Below are 20631 nucleotides of genomic sequence, written 5' to 3'. Positions count from 1 at the left end.
GTGTGCTTCAGTGTATATGTGTCTCTGAGTGTGCCTGTCTGTGTGCTTCAGTGTATATATATGTCTCTGAGTGTTCCTGTCTGTGTGCTTCAGTGTATATGTGTCTCTGAGTGTGCCTGTCTGTGTGCTTCAGTGTATGTGTGTCTCTGAGTGTGCCTGTCTGTGTGCTTCAGTGTATATGTGTCTCTGAGTGTGCCTGCCTGTGTGCTTCAGTGTATATGTGTCTCTGAGTGTTCCTGTCTGTGTGCTTCAGTGTATATGTGTCTCTGAGTGTTCCTGTCTGTGTGCTTCAGTGTATATATATGTCTCTGAGTGTTCCTGTCTGTGTGCTTCAGTGTATATCTGTCTCTGAGTGTTCCTGCCTGTGTGCTTCAGTATATATACGTCTCTGAGTGTTCCTGTCTGTGTGCTTCAGTGTATATATATGTCTCTGAGTGTGCCTGTCTGTGTGCTTCAGTGTATATGTGTCTCTGAGTGTTCCTGTCTGTGTGCTTCAGTGTATATATGTCTCTGAGTGTTCCTGTCTGTGTGCTTCAGTGTATATGTGTCTCTGAGTGTTCCTGTCTGTGTGCTTTAGTGTATATGGGTCTCTGAGTGTGCCTGTCTGTGTGCTTCAGTGTATATATGTCTCTGAGTGTGCCTGTCTGTGTGCTTCAGTGTATATATGTCTCTGAGTGTTCCTGTCTGTGTGCTTCAGTGTATATATATGTCTCTGAGTGTTCCTGTCTGTGTGCTTCAGTGTATATGTGTCTCTGAGTGTTCCTGTCTGTGTGCTTCAGTGTATATGTGTCTCTGAGTGTGCCTGTCTGTGTGCTTCAGTGTATATATATGTCTCTGAGTGTTCCTGTCTGTGTGCTTCAGTGTATATGTGTCTCTGAGTGTGCCTGTCTGTGTGCTTCAGTGTATGTGTGTCTCTGAGTGTGCCTGTCTGTGTGCTTCAGTGTATATGTGTCTCTGAGTGTGCCTGTCTGTGTGCTTCAGTGTATATGTGTCTCTGAGTGTGCCTGTGTGTGTGCTTCAGTGTATATGTGTCTCTGAGTGTGCCTGTCTGTGTGCTTCAGTGTATATGTGTCTCTGAGTGTGTCTGTCTGTGTGCTTCAGTGTATATGTGTCTCTGAGTGTGCCTGTCTGTGTTATTCAGTGTATATATATGTCTCTGAGTGTTCCTGTCTGTGTGCTTCAGTGTATATGTGTCTCTGAGTGTGCCTGTCTGTGTGCTTCAGTGTATATATATGTCTCTGAGTGTGCCTGTCTGTGTGCTTCAGTGTATATGTGTCTCTGAGTGTTCCTGTCTGTGTGCTTCAGTGTATATGTGTCTCTGAGTGTTCCTGTCTGTGTGCTTCAGTGTATATGTGTCTCTGAGTGTTCCTGTCTGTGTGCTTCAGTGTATATCTGTCTCTGACTGTTCCTGCCTGTGTGCTTCAGTATATATACGTCTCTGAGTGTTCCTGTCTGTGTGCTTCAGTGTATATATATGTCTCTGAGTGTGCCTGTCTGTGTGCTTCAGTGTATATGTGTCTCTGAGTGTTCCTGTCTGTGTGCTTCAGTGTATATGTGTCTCTGAGTGTTCCTGTCTGTGTGCTTTAGTGTATATGTGTCTCTGAGTGTTCCTGTCTGTGTGCTTTAGTGTATATGTGTCTCTGAGTGTGCCTGTCTGTGTGCTTCAGTGTATATATGTCTCTGAGTGTGCCTGTCTGTGTGCTTCAGTGTATATATGTCTCTGAGTGTTCCTGTCTGTGTGCTTCAGTGTATATGTGTCTCTGAGTGTTCCTGTCTGTGTGCTTCAGTGTATATGTGTCTCTGAGTGTTCCTGTCTGTGTGCTTCAGTGTATGTGTCTCTGAGTGTGCCTGTCTGTGTGCTTCAGTGTATATGTGTCTCTGAGTGTGCCTGTCTGTGTGCTTCAGTGTATATATATGTCTCTGAGTGTTCCTGTCTGTGTGCTTCAGTGTATATGTGTCTCTGAGTGTGCCTGTCTGTGTGCTTCAGTGTATGTGTGTCTCTGAGTGTGCCTGTCTGTGTGCTTCAGTGTATATGTGTCTCTGAGTGTGCCTGTCTGTGTGCTTCAGTGTATATGTGTCTATGAGTGTGCCTGTCTGTGTGCTTCAGTGTATATGTGTCTCTGATTGTGCCTGTCTGTGTGCTTCAGTGTATATGTGTCTCTGAGTGTGTCTGTCTGTGTGCTTCAGTGTATATGTGTCTCTGAGTGTGCCTGTCTGTGTGCTTCAGTGTATATGTGTCTCTGAGTGTGCCTGTCTGTGTGCTTCAGTGTATATATATGTCTCTGAGTGTGCCTGTCTCTGTGCTTCAGTGTATATGTGTCTCTGAGTGTTCCTGTCTGTGTGCTTCAGTGTATATGTGTCTCTGAGTGTTCCTGTCTGTGTGCTTCAGTGTATATGTGTCTCTGAGTGTTCCTGTCTGTGTGCTTCAGTGTATATGTGTCTCTGAGTGTTCCTGCCTGTGTGCTTCAGTATATATACGTCTCTGAGTGTTCCTGTCTGTGTGCTTCAGTGTATATATAAGTCTCTGAAGTTTATCAGTTTAAAAGACACCTGTCCACAACCTCAAACAGTCACACTCCAAACTCCACTATGGCCAAGATCAAAGAGCTGTCGAAGGACACCAGAAACAAAATTGTAGACCTGCACCAGGCTGGGAAGACTGAATCTGCAATAGGTAAGCAGCTTGGTGAGAAGAAATCAACTGTGGGAGCAATTATTCGAAAATGGAAGACATACAAGATCACTGATAATCTCCCTCGATCTGGGGCTCCATGCAAGATCTCACCCGTGGTGTCAAAATTATCAAAAGAACAGTGATCAAAAATCCCAGAACCACACGGGGGGACCTAGTGGAGGACCTGCAGAGAGCTGGGACCAAAGTAACAAAGGCTACCATCAGTAACACACTACGCTGCCAGGGACTCAAATCATTCAGTGCCAGATGTGTCCCCCTGCTTAAGCCAGTAAATCTCTGGGCCTGTCTGAAGTTTTCTAGAGAGTGTTTGGATGATACAGAAGAGGATTGGTTGAATGTTATATGGTCAGATGAAACCAAAGTAGAACTTTTTGGTAAAAACTCAACTCGCCGTGTTTGGAGGAGAAAGAATGCTGAGTTGCATCCAAAGAACACCATACAGTACCAACTGTGAAGCACGGGGGTGGAAACATCATGCTATGGGGCGGTTTTTTTTCTGCAAAGGGACCAGGACGACTGATCCATGTAAAGGAAAGAATGAATGGGGCCATGGATCGTGAGATTTTGATTGAAAACCTCCTTCCATCAGCAAGGGCATTGAAGATGAAACGCGGCTGGGTCTTTCAGCATGACAATGATCTCAAACGCACTGCCCAAGCAACGAAGGAGTAGCTCTGTAAGAAGCATTTCAAGGTCCGCCAGTCTCCAGATCTCAACCCCATAGAAAACCTTTGTAGGGAGTTGAAAGTCCGTGTTGCCCAGCGACAGCCTCAAAACATAACTGCTCGAGAGGAGATCTGCATGGAGGAATGGTCCAAAATAACAGCAACAGTGTGTGAAAACCTTGTGAAGACTTACAGAAAACATTTGACTTCTGTCATTGCAACCAAAGGGTATATAACAAAGTATTGAGATGAACTTTTGTTATTGACCAAAAACTTATTTTTCACCATAATTTTCAAATAAGTGGGAAGCCTATCAGGCTGAATTTGTGTGAGGGGGCGGGAATTCCCACACCCCTCGCACCTCTAGGCAGAGCCATGTTAAGGGAAGGAGTATAAAATGTCCCTGCATCATGTAGGCGGGGCGTACGTGACGTTTGCAGAGGAACGTCGGCAGTTGGTCCGGTTCTCTGAGCGGGGCCATGTGTGTATGGTGCTGCAGAGGATGAGCGCAGCCGTTTGAGATAGCGTCAGAAGCGGTTCAGTAAGCGCCGGGCTCCGGCAAGGTCTCTTACCTTTTGGCTGGTGTCCTGAGCCGCAGCATTATGCTCTCCGGGACCCAGTGGGTGGCTTCCGGCACCAGTATTGTTCTAGCCGGCTGTGCGGCTGGTCTGCACAGCTGGCGCTCCCTTGATAACCGCTTGCGGTCTACTGTTCTATCCCGGGGGTCTCCGGCAGGAGCCGCTCGCTCGTGGCCGTGCTGCTGGGAAGGGGCCGGCGTCCCACGTGTCTAGCCTGGGACCGGCATCCCACGTGCTTTTGCTTACTATGGTGACGGCAGGCTTGGTTGCGGCGGACGGCGTCTGTTTGCCTCAGCAGGCCTGCAGATGGCAGGTGATGCTGTTGTAAAAAAAATAAAAATAAAAAAAAATAAAAAAAAGCCTCCGCCGGCTCTGCCTCAGACCTGAGGATTCGGGAGCCCGGAGCGCATACGACCAGAGTATAGTATTATTGTCATAGCGTTACCAGCACAGAATTGCAGAGGGTATTTAGGGTTGTAAGGGGGGGGGGATGTTTGCATGCTGGCAGCATTATATGCTGGACGCCTGTCGCCCTCAGAGCCCCATGTTGCGTCCTCGGAGGTACTGGAGGGGGGGGTTCTAGCTTCTCGAGGCAATTTGAGCCATGTCATTATAGGGTGCCAGTATGCAAGTAGTTCTTGTGCTCATTTCATGCGGGTTGTAGTGTTTCCACGCTTTCATTCACTGCGCCATTACCATAGATTCACTCATAACTGGGCGATCATTATTTGCAAGCCTGCATTCCGTGCATTCTTACAACATATAACATATGTACACGGTGCATTTGCTGCATTTATACCGTTCATTACGTTCATAACGGGTAGTCACTCATTACGTTCATACCATGCAGTCACTTATTACGTTCATACTGTGCAGTCCCTCACAGCATTTATACTGTGCAGTCACTCTTAAGCGCTCATACCGGGCAGTCACTTATAGCGTTCATACCGTGCAGTCACTCATGGCGTTTACCTGCAGTCACTTATAGCGTCCACACCGTGCAGTCACTCATAGCGTTTCACACCGTGCAGTCACTCATAGCGTTTCACACCGTGCAGTCACTCAAAGCATTTCACTCCGTGTGGTCACTCACAGCAGCCATACCGTGCAGGCACTCATAGCGTCCATACCGGGCAGGCACTCATAGCGTCCATACCGTGCAGGCACTCATAGCGTCCATACCGTGCAGGCACTCATAGCGTTCATACCGTGCAGTCACTCGTAGCGTTCATACCGTGCAGTCATTCATAGCGTCCATACCGTGTAGTCACTCATAGCGTTTCATACCGTGCAGTCACTCATAGCGTTCATGCAGTCATTCATAATGTTCATACCGTACAGTCACTCAAAAAAAAAATGCATATATATATATATATATATATATATATATATATATATAGTACATACATGCGTTGTAGCATCATATACAGAAGGTGCAGTTACAGTGTCGTATAGAGTACACAAGATCATAGTAGCATGCAGTAGGTTACAGGGTTAGGCATAGCACATACGCTCGTGGCGTACTTGCAGTGGGTACGTTGTAGTATCGTATACAGTACATACGCTCATAGGGTCATATTGCAGTGGGTAGTTAGTGTTGTATACAGTCCATGCGCTCATAGGGTTGTTGCAGTGGGTATAGTTAGTTTGTACACCAGTATATATGCTTATAGTGTTATTTGTAGGGGTTACACTCATAGGTGCTGCATACAGTAAATATGCTCATAGTATCACATGCAGTAGGTACAGTTAGGGTAGTTTGCAGTGCTTATGCTCAGTGTCATATGCAGCAGGTACAGTTAGTGTTTTTTGTTACAGTACGTACACTCATAGTGTCATATGCAGAACCCACAGTTAGTGTTGCATACAGTAAATGCGCCCATAGTGTCTCATGCAGCAGGTACAGTTACTGTTGTGTACAGTTCACACGCTCGTTGTGTCACACGCAATGTGTACAGACATAGGGTCATACACTCAGACCTTGAGCACTGTTCGTGTGCTTGTCGTGGTCACATTGCACTTACGCGTGCCGTCCTTTCCATACATACGCAGGTCGCTGTCCAGTACATATGCTCATTACTATTGTTGTATCTAGCTTCATACGGTCTTACCACACACACGCTCATAGCTTGCACTGTTCATACGCCCATGGATTCACACGGAATATACTATACATACGTTCGTACTTTCATCTTTTACAGATGCTCGTAGCTTGTTCTCTACAATCATTAATAGTTACACCGAACATACCTCTGATACGTTTAAGCTTGCACTGAACATATGTTTGTAGCATTCCAGGGTGCGTACGTTTGCAGTTTGTGGTCAGCATCAATCTGTTTAGTCCATTCAGGTCAACATCACGCGAGCGTCCATCACGTCCACAGCTTTATTCAAAGACCTGTCACATCTACAGGCACGAGGTTTGAGTTAGTTGGTCTTGTTACAGGCACAATGATTACGCAAAGACCTGTCACATCTACAGGCACAAGGATACGCAGGACCTGTCTAATCGACAGGTACAATAGGCACGCGGAAACCAATCATGTCTACGGACACAATGCTTGTGTTAAATACAGCAGGTACAGTTAGTGTTTTGTTTACAGTACGTACACTCATAAGTGTCACATGCAGGAGCCACAGTTGGTGTTGCATATAGTACATGCACTCATAGTGTCTTAGGCAGCAGGTACAGTTACTGTTGTGTACATTTCATGAGCTCGTTGTGCTATATGCAATGTGTACAGACAGTGTTAGACACTCAGGCCTTGAGCACTGTTCGTGTGCTTCTCGTGGTCATATTGCACTCACGTGTGCCTTCCTTTCCATACATACGCGGGTTACTATCCAGAACATGTGCTCATAACTGTTGTTTTATCTAGCTTCATAGTGTCTTACCATACACATAGCTCGCACTGTTCATACACTCATTGTGTTAAATGCAATGTGTACAGACAGTGTTAAACACTCAGGCCTTGAGCACTGTTCGTGTGCTTGTCGTGGTCATATTGCACTCACGCGTGCCGTCCTTTCATACATATGCTGGTCGCTATCCAGAAACATATGCTCATAACTGTTGTTGTATCTAGCTTCGTACTGTCTTACCTTACACATAGCTCGCACTGGTCATACGCTCATGGATGCATACGGAGTATACTACACATACGTTCGTAGCTTTCATGCTGTACAGATGATCATAGCTTGTACTCTACAATCACAAATAGTTACACCGCACATACCTCTGTGCCAGTATATTTCGCATACGTTTAAACTTGCACTGAATATACGGTGGTAGCAGTCCACGGTGCGTACGTTTGTAGTTCGTGGTCAGCATTAATCTGTTTATTCCAGTGATGTCAACATCACGCGCACGTACTTCACGTCCACAGGCTTACTCAAGATCTGTCACGCCTACAGGTACGAGGTTTGAGTTAGATTGTCTTGTTACGGGCACGATGATTACGCAAAGTCCTGCCACATCTATAGGCACGAGGGTACGCAGGACCTATCTAATCTACAGGTACGATAGGCATGCAGAGACCGATCATGTCTTCAAGACACAATTATTCTGTTGATACCTGTCACTCGTTCATGTACGACAGTCTATAGGCGAAATTGTTACACGAGTTCTGTCAAATCTACAGGAATGTGCATGACAAGGAAACCCATCATTCGCTGCAGGTAGTCACTCCTCAGATCTTATTTATGACGACATGGTGGGCAGGTGAGGGTATGGCTCACTGTTCAGTCGAGACAACTCTTCAGGTAGGTTGCTTATCGAGGCTTAATTGGTATAGGCGTCATGCCAATGTAAGGTCATGGTCACTGCACACCAGAGGCTTTGGTGTTTGTAGCATTATAGCATTTTTCATCAATATCTCCTCTCTTTCTTCTCCATTCCAGCTGGACAACTTGACCCGGCCAACAGTATGGGACATTAATGTGAAGTGGAATTGTTATAGGATTAGCACCAGCTCAGCCACAAGAAGTAGACCATGTAAACTCACACAGAGTAGGGCCACCAAGTTCTAAAGTGTGTGGTATCCTTTATTGCACCATTAACTACCAAATTCCAAACTGCCTCTGAAAGTGACTCCATTGTAAGAAGTGTATCAAGAGCTTCATGAACTGGGTTTCCATGCTAAAGCAGCAGCATTGAACTCTAAAACATTGGGAACATGTTATTTGGAATAATTACATACATTTCACTATTTGGATGAATGGAATGGAATACATAGTGTCTGTTCTAAAATTATGGTTTGGGTTTTCAGTTAAGGGCAATGTTAATGCTACAGCATACAAAGACATTTTACAAGGCTGTATGATGGCAAGTTTATGGTAACAACTTTCTCTGTATTATACAGCAGCTGATAAGTACTGTATAGATTAAGATTTTTAAATAGAAGTAACTTACAAATCTGTATAACATTCTGGCACCAGTTGATTTAAAACAAATACTTTTCCACTGGATTACCCCTTTAAGTGGTTGGACCCTAAACTGTTCTGCCAGCTCCCTAACACCTCTTCCCTGCTAGGTCCTTTATCAGTACCTCTCTTGCTATCTTTTTTCTTGGCTGGTGTCCTACTCTCCATTTCTGCCCCCTTGTTATGGGCTCCTGCCTGTGCCTCTTATGTACACATGCTTGCTCATTTCTCAAAGGGGTACTCCAGCCCTAATACATCTTATCCCCTATCCAAAGGATAGGGGATAAGATGTCTGATCGCGGGGGTTACAAACTGGCACTACTCCTCGGAAAGAGTTATTTGTAAATTCAGCAGAGTGTATATCCATGCCTGCTGACAAATATCGGTTTAGCATAGACTGGAAAGCATTTAAAAATGTATTATGCTTATTTGCATTAATAAAATAACAATGTTTCTGGAATTCAAAGCGCTCCCACTAGTCCTTTCCTACAATGTTAAAAATGTATTGAATTCTCATGGGATTAACAAGTTCTCGTTGAGACTCATCGCAGTTCAAATGACTTGTTAACTAAAATATTTAAGTGCTGTGTGGGAACTTCCTGGGGGGAATGCATCAATGTAATAGATTTAACATGCAAAGGATATGGCTAAATTCACAATAACACATGTAGCAGCTTACAAAGGGGAGGGGAGATATTTTGACTAACACAATGAAGACTAATTGACATAAAACCTTCTATTTATTGGTTGTTTTATACAATAGTTAATATGTAGTGCTTTGTGATGCAGTACAGGATATGCCAGGAGAGTCTTCTTTCCTACAACAGATAATTTTTGCAGAGGTTTCCAATAGTGTCTCTTAACCTTTTCCTTCCTTAGCTGCTATCTGTATAAGTACTGCTTACATTTATGCATTACTACTAATATGCACAGAGATGCCATAGAGAGGTTTTAGCCCTTCCACACTAGAGGGTATATCAAGTTGCAGGGCACATTTTGTTTTTGTTCAGATTAATTTTGATTTTGGTTTGATCAATGTGATTTTAAAAAAAAAATGTATTTAAAAAAAAAATAGAAATATTCTATTTATATACTAGTCACTGGAGCACACAGGCTCTGCCTACTTGTTACCCAGGTCTTTCCCAAAGAAAGCCCCACCACTCCCATCCTGATTGCTGTTGATTGGGTATGTAACACAACCCTCAGCACTCCCCATTGTAATACACTGTACTATTCTTCTGATACACAAGAGCAGATGAAAGCTTAGTATAATACTCTTGTACTTGTGAATTAGTGAAGGTGCAGGGCATTATGAAGGGAGATAGATGATGCAGAGGCAGGGGTTCAGCTATAGAGGTAGCAGAGGTAGCAGTTGCCCTGGGGCCCTTGTGCCTAAGGGGGCCCCAAAACACATCTGCCCCACAAGCGACTAGTATATTAATTGGTATATGGTGCCATGTTGCAGATTTTGCATCATGGCTCAGAAGCTACTGTGGTAGGGGGTGAAGTGTAGTTGGGGTGTTACTTCAGTATATGAGGGGTTAATTTAACCACTGTCACTCGTGACGCCAGGGTGGGAGTTAATACGCTGAGGTAAATCTTCGGCCTATCGCCACCCTTCCCAGAAACGATAGGTGCGTGCTTAAATGAATGAAGGTCCACAATAGAGATGAACTTGAACTTGCATAAACTTTACTGAGGTACTTGCGGTAAATCCAATTAACAGCAACAGTCTTAGCAATACAGTCTCTATACAGCTCGGCAGTGATTGACAGATGCTGCGGACCATTGGCTTATCCAACGGACTAGTAGAATTAGGATTGATGCAGAGATCCGTCCGGATTTAGGGGTCTGTTTAGGTCCGGTGATCTTGCAGACTTAACAGGGATTGAGATAACTCACAGTTTTGTAAGATGACCATTGCCGCAAGGCTTGGGCCTAGTCACTGCTGATGACAGCTGCGCAGATCTTCCTCCATCAGCAACCCATGAGGAAAGAGCGATTAATGGCCGCCGCTCCCTTATATGGGCAGAGGCAGGGCCATTTTGGATTGGTCCGTGTCAGCTGTCACTCACCGTTACAATGCATGGTGGGCGATCACCTGACTTCCTCCAAAGGTCCTTGAACCATAAAACCATAGAGTTTTGGAATGCATCACGTGACCCGCAGGTCCTGCGACACTACAACAAGGTAAGTACACTTTATCTACATATTTACACATTGAATTTGAATAATTTTAACTATTAAAGGGGTGACAAGGGGCTAACTATTGATGAGGACCCCACCGGTAGCTAGGGCCTCTGACTTTGGGGACCTCACCACAAGGTAACGGATGCAATCCGGTCCCTGGACACCACACTACAAGCTACGCCTCTGTGCAGAGGATATGTAGAAAGGGAGAGGTAGAAGGTTTAGATGACGTTTTGAAAGATTTATTCATACAATGTACACAATAGAACAAGAGGAGATTATACCAATATGACCTAACCAAAAACTCCACTTTCATGAGTTAAAGGGGTATTCAAGCACCCAATAACTTTTCCCCTATCCACAAAGGATAAGTGTCTGATCGCGGATGCCCAACCATTGGCACCCACCCACCCTGCTGTCTCCCGAACAGGGACTTGAGTCTCCTGGTCACATTATTAATTCTTTACGGAGCCCCAAGAAATAAGTGGAAATCTGTACTTAGCAATCTCCAGCAGCTCCATAGAGAATGAATAGAGTGGCAGTGCGCATGCTCATCTCACAGCTCCAGTCAGCAGGGAGAGTCGGGTCCCTGTTCAGGACATTGGCAGGTCTTAGCTGTTAAAGTCAAATCTGCTTTACAAAGAAGCCACGTAGATGACATGTACATCCGAGGTCTTTTTTTGGGGGCTCTGGACAGTAGTGTGGCAGCTGCTGAGTTGACCCACATAGGGTGAAGATAGGTCTAGTGCTCTATATTTTTGTACTGCACTGCCACAGAATTCAACAGCTGCACTAAAATGTGTGACACTCTATCACAGACCGTGTACTGTTCTTGTAATGATGGATGGCCCAGTGCTTCGACAAGCTGTGAGGTGCTATAGACTTTAATAAATACCATAGAGTTAAGGTAAAATAACAAATACCTACTTTCAGGAATAATATTTGTAGCCACAACAATATATTCAGTATAAACCATGGAGAGATTGCTTTAATCGAGTACATTTTAAAACAAATGAATGTGCTCATGTATATTATACACAGTTACTGTGCTCTTAAATATTTAGATCTAACCTTTAAATGTTTACTCTGGAACATTTTTTCATAACAGTGAGTCATTGAGACACTCTGAGAAATGACGGATACCGACCTCAGGATCGGACAACCAAACTCATAGAGGACTCAGCTCACAAAATGTTTACAGATTTCTGGTGGGGTTAATAACAGTTTCATTGTACGAAATTAGCTATGCTCTTCTAAATAGCAAATACTTTATTAGTAACACATGGGAAGATTTATCAAAACTTGTGCAGAGGAAAAACTGACCAGTTGCCCATAGCAACCAATCAGATCACTTCTTCTAAAATCCGGCCTCTAAAAAAAGAAATTAAGTGATTTGGTTAGTTGCTATGGGCAACTGGTCATCTTTTCTTCTGCACAGGTTTTGATAAATCTGCCCAAAATTGTGAAACACAACCCTTTTCAGGATCTGCGACATATTTGTATTTGTTAGATGACATTAAGTGGTGGGGGCATTTATCAATACTGGTCGATTCTAGATCAGGCATTGTTTAAGTTTTGTTGCAGTCATTTTGGGGTACGACAAAAAGCACAGCATATGATAAATTTGTCACACAGACCTTTTTACCTCAGAATTGCTTTACCTCACACCACATTTGCCTGGCAGTGTATATGTGGTGCAGAAAACTAGTCAAGTTGCCAAAAGTATTTGTGATTTGGAGCCTATTTCTCCTGTTTTTTCATTATATCGTATTTGCTGGCAGTAAATTTGCGTACAATTTGCTTGCTGTAAATTTCAAGCCTGGTGAACTTACTAGCACGTTGACAGTGAGTACTTCTGCGCCATACAACATATAATGGTATAAATTGAACACCATTGGCTCCGCGATATCACATTACCACATAGCAAAAGGAGTAAGGTCTCCAAAATAGTTCTTCTGTAAGTAATTATATAAATTGGGCAGTAGAGGGCACCCTAGTTCAAAGACCCTAACCAGCATTATCGCCTACCACATCTTAAAGAAGCATTCCAGGTTTGTGTTTTTTTTTTAATGCCCAAATAATTCACATTTGTGGTTTATGTGTACTGAATGTATGTGTGTAGTCTAGATATCTAGCTGGTAAATGTCCTTGTGTCGACCTTTGGGACCAATGCAGCACCACCTCTTGAGACTCAGGAACATTCTCCTCTTCGGGAGCTCTTGGTGTTTCCGGAGGAGAAGGACACTCTTGCAGACTGAACTCTGGAACTGGAATAGATCCTGAACTTGCTGAATCCACGTGAACTGATAAACTAATATCCGAAATGGAAGCAGATACCATGGGAGACAGGACAGGAGCCGGTGAGGAGACCAGGGATGGTTGCACCAGTCTTTGGAAAGGCATAGCACAGAAGACTGCAGGCTGGTTAGGGGAGAATATCAGTACATGATTGATGCGCTCACACAATCCATTCCCCTGGGGGTGGTGAGCTGTAATACGGAGTTTCTTGCAGTCGTGGAGGCGACAAAACTCTTGGAACAGTTGAGCTTCGAAGGCTGTTCCCCAATCCATGAGGACCGACTCCGGACAACCCAGGGTCTGTACCCAGTTAGAGTAGAACATCTGGGCAGCAGTCTTGGCTGTGAGGTCCTTGACAGGTACTACTACTACCCACTTGGAGTAGTGAACCACCATGGTGAGAGCATAAGTGTACCCAGACCGGGTAGGAGACAACTTGACATGTTCTAGCGCAACCAGCTGATTAGGTCTTTCGCTTTGCATATGATGGAGGGGTGCTCTTGCATTCTTGCACGAGTTCTTGGTGACGTTGCAGACGGCACACTCGCTGCACCACTTCTCAATATCACTTCGCATCCCAATCCAATAAAACCTCTGTCTGACAGTGAACTCGGTCTTGTGGATTCCAAAGTGTCCCAACTGATCATGGTAGGCGTTGAGGACCATTGCAGCATCTCTCCGCGGAATCAGAATCTGATGCCCACCAGAGACAGGATCCAAAGTATTCCTGTACAACAGTCCCTTGTGCACAAACAGTTGTCACCACAACCTCTTCAACTCGTAGTCACACTGCGCCTGGCATAGACGGGTTGGTATCTTTTTCATTAACAGGTAGTCCAACAGATCCCTCATGACTTGACTTTCGTCTTTTAGAGTTTTCCACGTATAGAGGTCTTCCTGAACCCTTTCTGGCCGGAGTTCACTGTCATCTAGTGTAGTCATGACACTCTGACTCACGAACCTCTGATAAAATGGGGGCATCTCCCCGTCTTCCCACACACCCTCACAGGTGGTTCTTCACCGGGGGTCATTCGAGACAGCACATCTGCATTCACATTGGACTTGCCACTTCAATATTTGATTATGAAGTCATAGTTGGCCAATCTCGAGGCCCAACGCTTTTCAATGGCTCCCAATTTAGCGGTATTCAGATGGGCCAATGGATTGTTGTCCGTGAAGATGGTAAAAGGTGTAGCTGCCAGATAGTCCTTAACTTTTTGGTCACTGCCCAAACCAAGGCGAGGAGCTTCAACTTAAAAGAACTGTAATTGGAGTCATTCTTCTCTGATCTCTGCTGGCATAGGCTATCACCCGCTCTTTACCTTCTTGAACCTGGGACAGGACAGTGCCCATGCCCTCAAAACTGGCATCGGTATATAGTCGGAAGGGTTGACCATAATCGGGATACGCCAGGATAGGTGGTTCGGTCAACAAGTATTTAAGAGCTTGGAATGCTGTCGCCTGCTCTTCGGCTGCCTGGACAGGTAGTCTTCCATTATAGTTTTCCTTCATGGTACCCCGGCGGAGAGCTGTAAGGGGTCCAGCAATCTGTGCGAAGTGGGGAATGAAGTGATTGTAGTAGCCGGCAAATCTCAGGAAGCTCCTAACATCCTTCACCGTGCGTGGGGTAGGCCAGTCTTTGACAACACTCACTTTTCCCGGATCAGGTTGAACTCCCTCTGAGCTGACGACATGTCCATGGTACTGGACCTGAGGCTTCAGCAGATGACATTTAGAGGGTTTAATCTTCAGTCCATGACGGATCAAGACTTGAAATACCTCTGTCAAGTGGTCAAGATGCTCCTGATAAGTTTTGGAGTATACGATGACGTCCTCCAGGTATAACAGGACACTTTGGAAGTTAAGATGTCCTAGGCATCGCTCCATCAAACGTTGGAAAGTAGCAGGGGCGTTGCATAGCCCAAAGGGCATACTTTTGAATTCAAACAACCCCATTGGAATCACGAAAGCCGTCTTCTCTTGGTCCTCTTCAGCCATCGGCACCTGCCAATATACACTAGTCAAATCCAATGTGAAGAAGTATGCGGCTGATCCTAAAGCAGTTAAGGACTCTTCAATCCGGGGTAGAGGATAGGCTTCTTTATGTGTGGCGTTATTCAGCTTCCGATAATCCACACAGAAACGGATAGTCCCATCGTTCTTCTTAACGAGGACCAAAGGAGCTGCCCAGGGACTTTCTTGGATGACGGCAGCATCCTTCATTTTAGTCAACAATTTCTTGACTGTCTGGTACATACCCGGTGTCACAGGGTGGTGTCTCTCCTTGATGGGCAGACTGTCGCCTGTTAAGATCCGGTGTTGTATCGTAGTAGGCTGGCCAAGTCGGTGGGGTGCTTGCTGAAGGCCTCCTGGTACTGCTTGGCCACTTTGATGACTCCACTGACCAGTTCTCTTGGGGTATTTTCATAACCCACTTGGAGCTGGGTCCACCAAGGTTCAGGATTGCTTGTGCAAGACCCCGGGGCTGCTTGGGCTGTTTGCTGCCGGACCAGCTGTGTTGAGGATGTCCTTTGACCCGATAAAATACAATTGAGCAACTGGAGTATACTTCGGCAGTATGGTGGCAGTGTCAGATAGGTTGACCAGAGGGACTGGGACTTTCTCATCAGAGACAGTGACTAGACTTCTTGCCGCCTGGACTAAAAGAAAATCTTCCAGCAGTATCGGCTCCAGCAATGCTTGGTAATCTTTGTTCTTAATTCCAGGTCAGGCACAGCATCAGATGATGGTCTCCATATGAGGCTGCAAGACTACTGACCAGATGTCTTGAATCCGTACTCGACAAATTTCCCCCTGATGATTAACAAACTTCTGCTCCGCTTGAAGAATCTTCAAGTGGTGCTGTGCAGCCCGCCGGACTGAAGGTGACATGTAGGGGAGAGAGGCATGTAAAGAACCTATCATTTCATCAAAACAGTGTCTCATAATGTTCATGCCCAATATAAACTCTGCGTTGGTGATTCCTGGCTAGGCAGATTGGTCTTTGACTGCCTTGGTCAGTTGGTCAAGTTCTGAGGTTGCAGGGATTGATGGGGCAGGTGATACTGGTACAGGAGCAGGTGGTGATAGTGGCACTGACCTAGCAAACGCTCCTAGTGTCTTAGTGCTAACTTCTTCGGCCTCAGCCCCATACTCAATAACTTGGATGGCTAGTCTCTTAAAAGTGGGAAATGATAAACTAGGATTCTGTATTGCTAACATTCTAAGTTGGGCTTTGTCCCATTTGTTGAGAGCCCCATCAATAAATCTGTCCATTAGTACCTTGTTGCCCTGCTTGGGAGTTATACCATCTAGTCTCTGGACAGTCTCTAGGGCATTTTGTAAGGCTACAGCATAAGCTCGGAGGGTCTCACCTGGTTTCTTTCGTCTCTCATACAGGCGGAGGTGTACCTCTGACGGAGAATGAGATTCAAACACTTGGTACAGCTCCTCAAAGATCTGCTCTACAGTTGCCTTCTCGGAGGCAGGCCAGGTGCGGACTTCCTCACGTGAATGTCCTTGTAGCTCTCCAGTGAGCAACTGCACCTGTTGATTAGGGGAAAAAGAATAAAAAACTAAAAGGCTTTGGATCTTCTCTTTAAAACCTTGTAGAGTGAAGGGGTCCCCATTGTAGGTGGGAAGAAAGGGGTTCCCCAAGAAGACTGGTGCAGCAACAGGAACTCCTAAACTGTTGCGCCGAACTGGAGGTGAAGAGGGCAGAAACCTCCTGGTAGCAGGTGGTGACCCCACCGATGGAGTTGAAGAAGCACCTTAGTCCGGTGGTCCAGGAGAACTGGGTGCTGACATCTTGCAGGCTTGATTGAATGCGCTGTCATTTTAAGAAGTTTGAGAAGTTTGAGTTTAAGAGTGTGCTGGCCCTTTAAGAAATTTGGGGTGTGTTGCAGCAGCTTGGGTGACCTATTTTTGGAGTCCCCTGAGGTATGCTGCGCTCCCCAGTACCCCCTGCTGACTTCTGCAGAGTCTGCACAACGGTTAGTTGGTATAATGATGCGGGCGCAGCTGCCGGAACTTTTCGTCTGGCTGCGCCCCGGGGACTTCCCCACTGCAACACAGGAGAGACTTTTTGTTCCTTTCAGACGGCCAAAGAGGCGTGACTGCGGAGGATCAGCGGGGCGGAGCTGCGACCTCTCGCGCGTGCGGGAAGACCCGGGGCCGACCTTGCAGGTATCTCGGTAACAGCAATGCAGTACTCTTCACCTCCCCCCTTACTTTTTTCAGAGCCCCGGCAAAGCACAATTTCACTAACAATGTCCTGTACACTTGTGGGAGCAATTCCTGTCGCAGCCTGCGACAGATCCAGACAATTCTGTATTCACAGTTCTGCATAGGGGGAGGACTAGTGGTTTTTTATGGCAATGGTATACACCCGTTTCTTGTTGTGGGTGGCCTGGTGGTTAAATAGTTAAAGGCACACATCCGTATCCTGTTTGTGACCGCAAAAGTTTATGGTGAGCCACCGGTGTTATAGTGGGACCAAGGGGGGGAACCGGTGTAGGTAGCGGGGCCAGATGGTATTAACCCCTAGTGTTCGTGACGCCAGGATGTGGTTGTTTGGTGTAGGGCACCGCCGACAACCAACCCAAAATGGCATATAGTAAAGGAGAGTTCAAAGCAGAGTTTTGATGCAACTGGAACTTTACTGAAGAAGGCATAAAACAGGCTTTACAAATAGCCAACTTCCACAGAGGTGACCGGGACACAGGGAGCCTCTCAGGCTTGCTTGGACTTGTAGTTGCTATAATAATGATGCAGGCCACTGTACTACTGTTATGACTTTGGTAGGGACAGGAGAGACTTGACTTATACTCACAGATTTGATGTGGCTGCAGGTTTATAAGCTTTGGCCTAGATATGCTGGACTTGACTTGTACAGGACTTTTGCTTGCTTTGATTGCAGGAACTAAGAGAGTGAATGTGGAGACTACAGACCCTTATATATCAGGGGGGCTGGACTAAAGCCCATTGGAAGCTGGTTGCCTGTGGTTACCTGTGCCCATGGAACTATGGGTATCATGTGACCACACATCACATGACATATCACATGACCTTAGGAAAGTCGTATACAGGGTAAATATCCTAATAACCTTTATATACAGTTTGCATTCACTGTACAATACTTATAATAGATGTACATACTTAATATACAACAGAATACAATAGAACACCATATAATGACTTAGGGGGACCCTGCAGGAGAGCCCTGTGGACCTGAGGGACTCTACCTGAGGGGACTTTAGGACTGTATAGAACCATGTTCTGTACCGGGACACCACACATTCACTATCAATATTCCTACAGCGCCATCTGTTTTATTCCTGCACAGCTGGATCCATATCTTTCATTACTGTACTTTGGACTTGACAGCATTCTGACCACCAGAAAATTACATAGCTTTGTGTGTCTCAGGAAGTGGTTTGTCAAACTCTCCTGGCAAATAACAGGCCCGTCCCCTGCAAGCTCTATCTGTATGAGGCTGCTGCTGTCTCTATGGGATCAGGGTATATGCTAGTAACATACCACCCCTGGGGATGTGTTCACACATTGCATTTTTGCTGCATTTTTCCTGTTTTTCCCCAAATTTTCCAAGTGCACAAATCGTTGTAAATACGTGTAATTTTTTTTCTATATTTAAGACAAAAAAACAAAACAATAATGAAAACTTAAATCACCCCATTTTCCTGTTATAAATGGGGCTATCGAAATCTTCAGAAATACTTAAATGGGCACAGTCAGATATAAAAGCTTTTCATATGTTGTAAAGCATGCAAAACCAATAGGGTGTGCAATTGCTTTCATACTGCTTGGACACATACTAGTCCTGCTGTGTCCATGTGTCATCACCTATGTCGTGGACACACTTCCTTGATTGACAGCTGTGAGTGCAGGGCTCATAGCAGGAGGAAAAATCCTCCCACTGTCAGCTTGTGTCCCGATACTGTCAGTGAGGACAAGCTGGGAGTTGTAGTTTTGTTAATGCTAGGGGAGATGTGAGCAGACAGAATACTGAGGGAGGGGGGCGGAGACCTGCACAGTGAGGCCACACCCCCTCCCTTTGAGAGGAATTCAGACTAGTGAGCTAAATTAAAAGTGTAATAAACAGATAAATAAAGGTGCTAGACACATAAAAATTAGTTGTACATGGTCAGGATTAGGTACTGAGTGATATATTTTTAAAAAAAATTGTTGGATCTGGGTATGCTTTAGCTATTTAAAAAAAATGTTGTGGATCCCTTGATACGACCTAAATAAATACAGAAACACCAAATGCAAGTCATCAATTTTAGCCAACAAACAATCTTTTATATGTTTTGCAGTACATTTCATGGTAACATGGTTCACAAAGCACATTTGGTCTGCCAAAAAAATAAATAAATAAAAAAACAAGCCCTCATAGGGCACTGTATGTGGGAAAAATAAGATTTATGAATCTGAAAAGATGTGGGGTTTCAAAAATGCCAAAATCCGTGATGGGGGAAGGGGTTAAATTGGGAATAAACCAGTTTTACTAGAATTACCACGATTTTCCCGTCAATGTATCAATATATTGTGGGAATTGAGTAAGTTATTTCTAATAGACAGACTTCTATAGACGTGTACTGCCCTCTTCAGAACAAGCTGAAACATACATGATGAGTTTAGGGTAAGTGTGTGATCCACCCCTATTTGGTTACAAAGAGCAGTCAGAGCAGTGTCATAAAACGGCCACTAGGGGCAGATAGCTCAGCGGGCGCCAGGAAGCGAGCAGAGAAGTGCACTGTGCCCTGTGCTGGTGGTGACTACTACTCTCCCAGGATCACAGCAGCCGGGGCAGCACGAACTCCTGGGATCAAGCAAACCTTCTGCAGTGTGATGAGGATGATGCTCCGGACAGTGAGGGTAACAGTACGGACTTCTTATAGTGTTGTCTTAAGGTTATTCGCCGGCCACTGGAAACTTTCTAGGAACTTGTCATCTGGAGAGTGCTGGTTACCTGAGGTAGTAAAAGAATGTGCACAGTAGTGAGGGAGGGAGGTTAGATGATCGAGAGATAAAGGGAAAGGTGCATAGATAGATAGATAGAAGATAGATCTAAAGACATATAGATGGAGACATAGAGATAAGATAGATACAGTAGATGGAAGAATACATAGTAGATAGATAGGTAGATGATATATAGATAGATAGATAGGAGAATATATAGATGGAGACATAGAGATAAGATAGATACAGTCTACTGAAGAATACATAGTAGATAGATAGATAGATAGATAGGTAGATGATATATATATAGATGATAGATAGATAGATAGATAGATAGATAGATAGATAGATAGATAGATAGATAGATAGATAGGAGAATATATAGATGGAGACATAGAGATAAGATAGATACAGTAGATAGAAGAATACATAGTAGGTAAACACATAAACAAATATAGATAGATAGATAGATAGATAGATAGATAGATAGATGATATATAGATAGATAGATAGATAGATAGATAGATAGGAGAATATATAGATGGATACATAGAGATAAGATAGATACAGTAGATGGAAGAATACATAGTAGGTAAACACATAAACAAAGATAGATAGATAGATAGATAGATAGATGATATATAGATAGAGAGATAGATAGATAGATAGGAGAATATATAGATGGATACATAGAGATAATATAGATACAGTAGATGGAAGAATACATAGTAGGTAAACACATAAAAAATATATAGATAGAAGATAGATAGATAGATTGATAGATGATAGATAGATAGATAGA

General features: G+C 44.5%; 1 protein-coding gene across 6 annotated transcripts in view; it reads left to right on the top strand.

The window, feature by feature from the left end:
* The window catches only part of CPM (carboxypeptidase M), a 184880-nt gene that overhangs the window by 70679 nt on the left and 93570 nt on the right, over positions 1–20631 (top strand). Inside the window, exon 1 of one of the 6 annotated variants that reach the window (XM_056574177.1) lies at positions 11113–11211. The exons of 3 other annotated variants lie outside the window; for them this stretch is intronic. Coding sequence is in view for 1 of the 3 variants with exons in the window: in XM_056574172.1 (XP_056430147.1) it covers positions 19719–19745 (27 nt within the window). In the remaining 2 variants the exon portion in view is untranslated. Of the gene's footprint in view, positions 1–11112; positions 11212–17914; positions 17937–19158; positions 19746–20631 lie in introns of those variants that run through there. 2 more of the 6 variants (XM_056574174.1, XM_056574172.1) reach the window with 2 other exon arrangements.

Source organism: Hyla sarda, chromosome 4 (assembly GCF_029499605.1).
Source record: "Hyla sarda isolate aHylSar1 chromosome 4, aHylSar1.hap1, whole genome shotgun sequence".
Lineage (NCBI taxonomy): Eukaryota > Metazoa > Chordata > Amphibia > Anura > Hylidae > Hyla > Hyla sarda.
Note: the sequence above shows the minus strand (reverse complement) of the source record. Positions and strands in the feature narration are given on the sequence as shown.